The sequence below is a fragment of the Sebastes fasciatus genome, chromosome 6 (genome assembly GCF_043250625.1).
Source record: "Sebastes fasciatus isolate fSebFas1 chromosome 6, fSebFas1.pri, whole genome shotgun sequence".
NCBI classification, from domain to species: Eukaryota; Metazoa; Chordata; class Actinopteri; order Perciformes; family Sebastidae; genus Sebastes; species Sebastes fasciatus.
In genome coordinates this window covers 33,691,515-33,702,806 of record NC_133800.1, presented here as the reverse complement: position 1 = coordinate 33,702,806, position 11,292 = coordinate 33,691,515, and the positions used below count along the sequence as shown (strand labels likewise).

The 11,292-nt window shown below is 40.5% G+C and overlaps 1 protein-coding gene across 2 annotated transcripts in view; it reads right to left on the bottom strand.

The window, feature by feature from the left end:
- Positions 1-9: 9 nt before the first annotated feature.
- Positions 10-11,292, bottom strand: part of cds1 (CDP-diacylglycerol synthase (phosphatidate cytidylyltransferase) 1) — a 40,873-nt gene continuing 29,590 nt past the window's right edge. The window contains exons 7-14 of one of the 2 annotated variants that reach the window (XR_012594353.1): positions 8,291-8,373; positions 7,896-7,983; positions 6,398-6,466; positions 5,476-5,628; positions 4,727-4,846; positions 3,947-4,050; positions 1,910-3,650; positions 10-1,866 (exon numbers count right to left, since the gene is read on the bottom strand). Coding sequence is in view for 1 of the 2 variants with exons in the window: in XM_074639435.1 (XP_074495536.1) it covers positions 3,515-3,650; positions 3,947-4,050; positions 4,727-4,846; positions 5,476-5,628; positions 6,398-6,466; positions 7,896-7,983; positions 8,291-8,373 (753 nt within the window). In the remaining variant the exon portion in view is untranslated. Of the gene's footprint in view, positions 3,651-3,946; positions 4,051-4,726; positions 4,847-5,475; positions 5,629-6,397; positions 6,467-7,895; positions 7,984-8,290; positions 8,374-11,292 lie in introns of both variants that reach the window. The other variant, XM_074639435.1, reaches the window with a different exon arrangement.

The following is an 11,292-nucleotide window of genomic DNA, read 5'->3' as shown; positions in this document are numbered from 1 at the left end:
TCAAGACAGTTGATGATAATTGTATAACTTTATATAGTTTCCATGTTTCAAAGTTTTTGAATCATTTCATATATTTTTAATACTTTGATTGACTGATTCATTCACCAACAATGGTGTTTAATTATTCCGTTGGCACACTCCAGACTCCATATAAAAAACAGCTTTAAAAAAAAGATTTCAATAATTTGACCATCTGCTGTTTGTGTGTTGAGTTTTGGTCAGATTGCTTTAGTGTCAACACTGTCCAGATGTCCAGATGCTTTGCTTCATCTTGTTCAGGATGTCAGTACAATGAACAGTGAACGTTGAACACAGAAAAAGCCTGTAAAGCAGTATTGTGTGTGCGTTCCCCACAGAGAGACTTTTAGTTATAGATTTATACAGTACAATACAGCTGGTCCCCAAAAATCCACCCAGCAGCCCCATTCACTTCAAATGGGTGAATAAAAACACCCTAAAATGCACTTCTATACGTATGAGGAACACATGAACAGAACAAACTGGACAAATAAATTATAACATCCTCTTGAACAGAACAGAACAGAACAGAAGTGACTCCCATTGCACACAAATGTTAGCAGCCCAGTTCCAAACTCGCTTCGTTTTTTGTTCATTTTTCAGAACAAAGGGAGGATGTTTTAGACCGGGGTCCTGGAGCTTTTCTCAATAAAAGGAAGGAAATCAGTGTTAATCAGACAGTGCTTTGGTAAACATTTCATCTCTGATAAAAAAGGTCTGGATTCAATCAGAGACTCATCGGCTCCGTCTGGTGCCTCGTAACACGCTCATAATGCATCGTCTTATTCATCACGCTAGTGGTGATTAACGTGTGATTAACCATAAACGCCACAGATCTCCTGTAGACTTCAATAATCCAAACCCACATTCAAGGAATCAACCTGCATAAGATACTGCTAATAAAACCAACCGCCCATCAGATTGTTTATATACTTAAAGATATGTGTGAATACAGTACTGTTTACTATATAAACACACATATTGTACAGTATATAGGCTCCAAATGTACTTATGTCATCGTTAATAACATCTTATATTGCAAACTACATTCAAAACTTAATAATTTAACAGTGATTTAATGCAGAAGAAGACTTTAAAATAGCATTTCATTAAACAAACATTGAGTCCGAGGATGTGGACATCCACCTCCCTACCTCCACCTCCGCAGTGCAACTGAAATCATTGGTTAAATTGATAAAGGAAGCACAGGCTTCGTTTTTAAAGGAATAGTTCACCATTTTGGGAATTGCGCTTTCTGTTCGAGAGTTAGATAAAATCAATATCACGCTCATGTATGTACGTTAAGTATGGATTCTAGAGGTAGGAAGTGATTAGTTTAGCATAAAGACTAGAAGCACGGGGAAAAGATTGACTGCCATCTTCAAAGTTGTACCTCTAAAGCTCACAAATTTATACGCAACTCTCGTTTGTTTATTTGGTACACAAATTCTCATAAATTTACGCCTTTAATCTCGGAGAATTTTAGTTTTTTTCTTGCAGATTTCTGATTTATAATCCCAGAAAATATAAATTTATTTTATCGTAAATTTACCACTTTAATCTCAGAGAATATCCAATCTTTTTTTCTCATAAATTTACGACTTTAATCTCTAGGAGAATTTCTGAGTTTCTTTCTTGCAGATTTATGACTTTATAATCTCAGAGAATATTAGTTTTTTCTCGTAATTAAAGTCCTTAATCTCAGTGAATTTCTGAGTTTTCTCACAGATTTATTTCTTTATAATCTCAGAAAATATTAGTTTTCGGTTGTAAATTTTCCACTTTAATCTCAGACAATATCCTATCTTTTTTCTCATAAATTGACTAAATTAATCTCAGAGAATTTTTCTTTCCTCGCAGATTTATGACTTTATAATCTCAGAGAATATACAAATTTTTTCTCGGAAATTTACCACTTTAATCTCAAAGAATATCCATTTCCCCCCCCCCCCCATAAATTTACAACGTTAATCTCAGATAATATCGGAGTTTATTTCTCACAGATTTATGACTTCATAATCTCAGACAATATATAAAAAAAAATTTCAGAAATGTACCACTTTAATCTCAGAAGATATCTGATATTTTTTATCGTAAATTTACGCCTTTGATCTCAGAGAATATCCAAGCTAGTGAGCTTTATGTGTGTTGGTACAGTAGGTGGATATTAGAAAGTTGGTGTCCCAAATCTTGCGACCCCTAACGGGATAAGCGGTTGCAGATGGATGGATGGATGGTGTCCCAAATGTTTATGTTATTCACCTCCCAGCTCCGGCTCCAGACGTGAGACTGGTATCGGTTTTCTCATCAAATTCTCCGCAAGAATAAACAGATTTTCCAAATGTCAAACTATTCCTTTAAATTCTTTTTGCCTTCTCCTGTAAAGGTTCACCCGGCACACCCTCTAAATAAGCAGCAACCTCAGATCAACTCTACACCCCTACCTCATAAAAATCTAATTTGTTCATGCTAAAGGCTACAAATGAGTTACAGCTCTATTTTTGCATATCATTTCTCATAGCTTTAAGAGTGTTTTTTCTCCCCCCAGTAGGTCACACAAGAAGTTATAGTATGTATTAGGTATTTGTTCAGCTAAATATATTCAGTATATTTATGTACAATACATTAACTTTGAGTGCTGATGCTCTAGTTTCTGCGTTAACATGCCTACAGTCAGTCTGCGTTGACTTTAATTGTGCGAGTTATTTTAGATCCAGACAGAAACCTAAAAGCGAGAAGTGGAAGAATAAACATGGCTTAGTTTAGCAGTAGCCCAAGACAGGACTTGCGTACATGCTACATGTTTCGTTAATCTGTGAGGTTAGGACCATTAAATAGAGCATAGTATATAAAACAGTGTCTACAGTATTCTGACAATCCTGCTGCATCATTGCTTCGCCCGCACCCAAACCCCAGAAAGACAAGTCTCAACAGTCCGCTTGCTGTCAGGTCCACGTGCCCAACACTTTGGGCCCAGTTGATGCTGGTAAAAGCTTCTTTAATCCGTTTGTTCAGCTAAAGTCAGTGCAATATTTGCCGTCCACGGGGAAAACTGCACGTCCACCATCCACCTGCGCTGAGAAAGCCATGTGCTTTAGAGTCCGATAAGTCATTTTTATCTTCAGTCTGTACGTTTTTAGGATGGGAACAGCCAGTTCGCTCGTGAAGCGTGTCGTAGTTTATGAACCGGTCCAGGTGGAAAGCAACGGAGCCGCCTATGTTGTTGTTGTTGTTGTTGTTGTTGGTATTGTGTTATTTTTTACTACGAGGTTATTCCACGTAGTCTGGAGAGTCACTTCAGGTTCAAAGTCGTGATTTTGGAAGTCGAATGAAGAGCCGGCAGGATGACGATGGACGCTCAGAGAGAGGCCTGGGATCACACATCATACAGCCATACTTATGTGTGTGTGTATGTGTGTGTGCATGCTTACACAAACTCTCCAAACCACCACCACCACCCACTCTCCAGTCATCACCCCGTGAAGCCGGCGGTGTTTCACTCCGCCTGGGCGGCAGCTGGGGGGAGCACGCCCCTCTCTCTCAGGTGGGAGTGCAGAGTGTGGAAGATGCTGAGCTGCTGTTCCGGCTGAAGCATCAACAGCTGCTGGAGCACCTTGCTGGGGTTCGGTCCCCTGCAAGACAACAATTATTAATGTGACCACTAGTGGAAACAAGAGTGTACAGAATCCACAAATCTGGAGCTACGTCATCTTACGACCTCATTTAAGAAACTATAAAAATCTAGAAGCTAAAAGCCTTTTCACACCGGGGATGAAAACGAAAAACGAAACGAAAATGTGGAATATTCGCGTACAAACCTTTCCCACCATGGCCAAACTCAAGTTTTTTAAACACACACACACACAAAACTAGAATTACGTATGTTGTATGCCTCTTCCAACCAGTAAAGTTGCAGTGCTCTTCTTACCTGATGAAGCTGGCTATATAGACGTGTGTGAAAGTGGCCATCAGGTACTGACAGTCGAATCGATCCATAATGCCGCCGTGGCCGGGGATGGTGTCAGCAAAGTCCTGAAGGAGAGCAAAGATCAGGGGGTCATTACATCAGAGCTCATGTACCTGCTGAGCCTGGGATCAACAGGTGTAACGTGTGTACGTGGTTATCAGTGTGTAATTTAATCTCATTATTATTATTGGCGTCCCTGCTGTGATTTGTAAAGATCACCTGTCAAACACATTCGGTATGTGTGACTACACAAACATTAACTGGCTCAGTTGTTTTGAAAAGAAAATGTCAGCTGGGAGCTCTTCAACAATTCGCTGAAAGCCCCGGTGACAGCAGTGGTGGCGCTCAGTGGCTGCCAGTAGGAGGCTGCAGTCTACCTCCATAGCCTGCAGTGACGACTGTGTGAGGGATTAAGCAAAGTCACTCTCTGATCTTCACCACAGTTTGAAGTGGTCCAACCAGTTTCTCCCACATTCAAATGTCTCCCTTAAACTGTGAGTCTGAGTAGCTTGAGGTGGAGCTGAGCTGTAGTCACTTTAGTGCTTTTACTCAGTGTTAAAATAGTGAAGTAATGGCAGACATTTATGGCACAGATTGTAGAGATGTTAACTACTAATTTGTGACAATAAAATGGAAAACAATGAGCTGATAAATCTCTCTTGAAAAACAGATTTAAGTGAAAACTGTACCTAGTGGAAGATGCTAAAACAATAAAATGGTACATAAAGAAAACGTCTTTACTTTGATTTTGAAGGCTCGCTTGAAGCCGCTGGCGAAGAAGCCGCCGAAAGGTCCGATGAGCGACCCGAAGGACGAGAGGAAGATGCTGTGGATCTGGAAGGGGTACAGGTTCACCGTTTTCTAAAAGAGAGACGAGGACAAACATTGACAAACGTGATTATAACAACGACGTTTATAACAACAGCGAAACTATATCAAAACATCCGTTACAAACTGTCAAACAACTTGTGTAGTTTAATCCAAGTCTCATTCATCCAGTCGTATGCTCACTACTTCCCAAACACATGCATCTTCACTAAAACAGGCTAAAACAGGCTGTTAATGCATTAGTGCCAGGTTTTAGTGAAGATGCATGTGTTTGGGAAGTACTGATCATACGACTGGAAACATGAGACTTGGATTAAACTGTACGAGTTGTGCGAGAGTTTGTAAACAGATGTTTTGATATAGTTTTGCTGTTGTTAAACGCGGCCTCCATTTACTTCAATTCATCAAGACTTTTCTCTGTTTTTTTATTCACCTTGGAGGCATGAGAGAAAAACAAAGTTTTCTTCAAGAATTCAAGGTAACACGTGGTGAGTAGTTCATATACAAATGATCATTTTGTGGGTGAAGTATTCCTTTAATAGTCTTTCAATGGCATGACATACGCAATATGTTTACAATAATTGGATTAAGAACATCTATTATCTCAAATAGTTGATGCAAAAGATTTTAAACTAAAAGGAATTAAAAGGACAAAGTCTTACCCAACTCAGTGTGTTTTGTACCACAGCGGGAAGCGTGTACTCCTGCATCACAAAGATATCAGACGGCTCACATTCAACGGTAAACCCATTGGTCTCACTGTTGAAGCCCACGGGACACACAAAGTACTGGAACTGAGACAGAAGGTAGGCCAGCTGAGGGTCAAACACAGACACAAAGAAAAAAATCAGTCTCTGACTCCGTATTACTACGACATTAAAAGGGATAGTTTGGATGTTTTGAAGTGGGGTTGTATGAGAGGTACTTATCCATAGTCAGTGTATTACCTACAGTAGATGGCGGTCCGTACGTCCCCAGTTTAGGTGACTAAAATATGTTTTGCTGTTGCCCCCGTCCACAGCAGTACATTGCTTTGCTCCCGTGCTGGTACTCCTGTCTGTTTCTCCAAACTGGGGCCGCACCGACCGTCATCTACTATAGGTAATACACTGACTATGGATAAGTACCTCATACAACCCCACTTCAAAACACCTGAACTATCCCTTTAAAGCACCAAAGTTGTTGAAGTAAGGATCATGCTTTTGTGCAACAAATGTGGAAATTTCCACCAGCTACATGCTAATAAACATCAATGATTGATAGTGAAAGTGTTCAGTAAATGCTGCAAAACTAGTTTTTCCATCCTGGTTGGCAAATCCTGAAAATCAAAAAAGCATTTCTGAGACAGAAACTAGAGACCATATGACTGAGTGTTATGTAAGCACTATCTGGCAGTTGTGAGCATGATGGGAAAACTGCCCGACAGTCACAACACAAACAACTCATACATTTTGGCAACGGCATTTCGGAAAACATCTCACTCTGCTGTAAAAAATAAAAAACGTCTTGCTCAGATGTGTCTGTTACTGCAACCTATGAATAAAAAACAGACCATGTGAGTGAGTCATAAAAGCGAGTACTCACGATGAAGCCAAAGACCACAGTGGAGAAGAAACCTCCAATGAAGCCCTCCCAGGTCTTCTTGGGGGAGAGCTGCAGGGGGTTAGAGACAGAAACAGAGGCTGTCTTTCACATCAACACGACGTCAGCCTCACCACCAAATAATCTTCCTGCTGAGTTACTGAATAGCTTCTTGTGTGGAAACATGCACGGCATCGTCAAAATTCTCTTTCACGCATTTATTTAAAAACTTGATTCGTTTAAGAGTGGAGTTTGACCCGGTTGTGTTCAGTAAACTTGAGAAAGGAGTTATTTATTAGCAGGTTTGTCTGACTGAAACAGTTACTGTTTACTGTTGAACGGCAGACATGACACCAGATGATCGTGAGTAGGAGAATATATGGAGCCAAATAGGCCCGGTCCATTCATTAGATTTATTGACACTTGTTTGGCTCAGTGTCATGAGTCAGTCGCCCAGATATTCACTCCAACCACACTCTCCGGCTCCTCCTGGGGGGAGATCCAGAGGTGTTGGAAGGACAGATAGGATGTACTGTACGTGTTCTGGGTTTGACCCGACATGAAGCACACCGCAGCGCCCTGCCAGCGTTTTTCTATCGGAGAAAAACGCTATATTGCACTCAGCCTGTGTAGTCTTTAGTGGTTGCTGTCCAATCGATTAGTGCTGGAAAGCAACAGTGAATCGATTCAAATATTTAATCGCGATTAATCGCATAATTGTCCATAGTTGTAGGATTAATCACACGTTTTTTTTATCTGTTCCCAATGTACCTTAAAGGGAGATTTGTTAAGTATTTAATACTCTTATCAACATGGAAGTGGGCTAATATGCTGCTTTATGCAAATGTATGTTTATATTTATTATTGGAAATTAATCAACAACACAAAACAATGACAGATATTGTCCAGAAACCCTCACAGGTACTGCATTTAGCATAAAACAATATATGCTCCAATCATAACATGGCAAACTGCAGCCCAACAGGCAACAACAGCTGTCAGTGTGTCAGTGTGCTGACTTGACTATGACTTGCCCCCAAACTGCATGTGATTATCATAAAGTGGGCATGTCTGTAAAGGGGAGACTCGTGGGTACCCATAGAATCCATTTACATTCACACATCTGGAGGTCCGAGGTCAAGGGACCCCTTTGAAAATGGACGTGACAGTTTTTCCTCAAAATTTAGCGTAAGTTTGGAACGTTATTTAACCTCCTTCGTGACAAGCTAGTATGACATGATTGGTACCGATGGATTCATTAGGTTTTGTAGTTTCATATGATGCCAGTGTCTTCACTCTAGTTTTAAGTGTAGTGTAAGATATTAATTGATTTAATAAAAGGGAAACAGAAACGTCTTCAGTCTTGATTTAAAAAAAATAGAAATGCAGCAGACCTGCAGATTTCTGAGTTTGTTCCAGATATATGGGTCAGTAGTTAAACCATTAAATGTAGATCAAACCCCCAAATAATAAGAACACCACAAGACAATATTTGATTTACCTTGATCAGCGGAGTCCTCCCGAAGAAGAAGCCAAACAGATAGGCCATGATGTCGTTGCAGATCACTATGGAGATCGGCACAATGAACCTGGAAAAAGGAGTTTCCACAATGTTAAAAGAGGCAACGGGGGGAGTTAATCCATCCATAAGCTGACAACAAAAATAGATGATGTGAAAATAAAAGGGTAATTATTATGAATTTAGTTGACTTAATTAAAACAGAATATCTTATAATTGTATATATGACTTGGATTTTTATATTAATTCACTTTCTGTTGCACTACTAAACTTAAAAAAGCCTGTATGAAGAGCATCACAACAACAGTGAGAACACAACACATGTGCAGCGCTAGCCAGAGACAACGTTCCTCTGGTCTGTCTGTGTTGCTGCTTACCAGATCATTCCTTCAAACAGGTTCTGAATGACAAGGTGGGACTGAGTTACCACAATCAACAGGGTCACATGGGTCCAAGCAAACTGGAATGGCAAACACAAAACACAAACACCACAGTGTCACTGCACTGGTATGTAAGCCGGCCGCGCCTGCTGCTCAGAAGTTGGCTCGCGTGTCAGAAATAGTGGAATCATACAAAACAAACAGACAGGCAGACACGGTGAATGACAGCAAACATATGAGAGTGTGAGAATAGCAGGCAGCGGACGGGAGAGTCAAACATTTTAACATGAGTGTCACAGATTTATTGGAAATAATCAGACAAAAATTTTGCGAAATTGCATGCAATAATATCATTCAAATAACTTTAACCCCCTGAGACCCTCCCTGCGATCCTGACCGACTTAACTGTCTTTCAGAGGCTGTAGCAGATTCAGTTTTAGAGCTAGAGTGAAGGTCCAGATATTATATGAAACTATAAACTCATGCTAGCTTGTCTGGAAGGAGGCTAAATAACGCTCCAAAGTCAGGCTAAATTTTGGAGAGGAAAACCTTGCCATCCAATTGCTGAAAAAATGCAGTTCTTGCAGAAATCTCCAAATGTCAAAAGTTTTTGATACCGAATAACAGCACTGCTTTTTCTATGATGTTCCTCAAGGTCTTGGTGTCTTAATGTGGTATTTTTTATCAATTATTGAGTGGTAAAAAATGGTTAAATTTAGCACCAAATCTGTGTAACAAATGGTATTAACCCCAAAAACTTCTCAGCTTTCAGATGATGTACACCACTTCTATGTGACATCTACTGTTGTCCTGCTATCTCCCCCTAAAGACCTCCTGTACCCCCATAAAAAAAGATACAATTTGGTCTATTGTGGGTCTCAGAGGGTTAAAGAAACAATAACACAGCAGCATAATAAAACCAAACAGGACTGAGTATTCAAGCTGAGAAAGGACATTCTTTTACTACATAATAACCAGACTTAGCGCCCTTTTGAACTGTTGGGTTTATGATAATCTAGTTAAAAGGTAATTTCAGTATTTTTCAACCTTTTTGTGTCTAAGTGACTAATAGGGACAACAACTTCTGAAACTGGTCCAGTATTGAGGGAGAACGCTGTAGACAGCAGCTGCTCACAGGCTGCAACATGGTGCTATTGGAGCAAGCTGTTACCGTCATTTACGTCCACTAAAAGTGCTTGTTTTTGCCATGACAGACTCCGATTGTAATTAGAAGCATCTGACATTATGGAAAGAGTCTCGCTCAAGGAGAAGTCTCGTTGTAATCTGGCAAGGTGACGTGTTGCTGGAAGATAATGGTGGAATAGTGGAATACATCCACGGAGGAAACGTGAGTGTTTGTTGTGTTGGAGTACAGAAAGCGTAGCTTAGTGGTATCTAAAAGATTCATTGTCATGGCTGAATATTTAGATGATTTCCACAATGTGGACGAGGTCTTTTAATTCGATGGCCGCCTGTATTTATTTGAGCCAGAGTACACGGATACTCAGATTTCACAACGAGACTTCTCCTTGAGTGGGACTTGGACACAAAAACAAACAAGAAAAAGGTTTTGTTCCTCTGTAGGGTCCTTTCCATAATGTTGTCAGACACATCTAATAACAATCTGAGCCTGTCTGTGGCAAAAACAAGCACTTTTAGTGGACGTAACATTGCACTGATGCTGCTCAGTTGCCCTCGCAGCTCGTTTCGGTTACAGCGTTCTCCCTCAACACTGGACCGATTTCAGAAATTGTTGTCCCCTTAGTCACTTAAACACAAACATGGGAAAATAGGGTACAGGTTGAAAAATATCGAAGTTATCCTGACAAAGGAATCCATTTCCAAAAGTCTAAAAAGTGTCTGCACTCATGACACTTCAAAGCACTTTGCATAAATCTGTCTGCAAAGTAACTTAAAAAATTTAAATTCAATGAGTCAATGCATGCAAAATACTAATAAATAAACAACAATAATAAATACTAATTAATAACTAATAGTTATTTTGGGATTAAATGAAATGTGGTGCAGAAAAGTGCCCACAAATGGCAGAAAAAAAAGCAAAAACAGGCATGTGAAATGAAATAAAGCTGAAGCCATTGCAGAAGTCCTGCGTTTTAGATTAACAAGATCAAGAGTAAGAGGAGCTGTCCCAAAGAGGAAAACATCTTTCAGACAGACAGTCCCAGTTTTGGACCGTCCTTCCATTAAATATACGTTATAGCGACTCTTACAATTCCTCTGCTTTTTAGCCAAGTTTTGAGATTATGTGCAACCAGACCTGCCATCATATGCTCGCCCTTTCTGCTCTCGTTTGCTTTGCTTTTTGACCGTTTGTCAGATCGTGTCCCTTCTGGTTTTACCTGTCTTCTGTAATGTTATTCTCATGTTGTCATGTTTGAAATGCTTTCGTCGATTGTCTGCTTGTGCTATTGTCTTCTGTAACGTGATTTTGTGGTGTCACGTTTTAACCGTTTGTGCTGATTGTATGCTCAACATAGTTTTGTATTAACTGCCTGCTTTCTAAATGTCACACTTTCCATGATGCTGCCTTAGGGGCTGATCACAGAGACGCGTCGCTACAGGTGCAGCCGCTTCAAAAACGCCCCCCGGTAAAAGGGCGTCGGGCAAAACAACTGATGTGCTTGTGGAGCGTGGCTGTGTGCATTACCAGGCGATCAAATGCGATTAACGGAAAATGTGGTCTCTCTCAAAGACAGTAGCCAACATGACACTGTCACGACATGAGATATGAATTCACCCTCCACTCTCAGTCGTAGAGTCCGCCTTTTGCCTGATTTGATTGACTGCCTGGACCAGGTGTGACATTAACGAGCGGAGCGACTCTGCACCTTGCGCAGAAAAGCTTTTATGCGCATCTAAAAAAACGCAACGTGCAGTCCAAGAGAGGAGCAACGACAGGCGCGCCATTCCATAGGAAAACAATGGTTTTGCGGGCGACACGTTTCTAGCGACGCGTCTCAGTGTGATCGGGGCCTTAC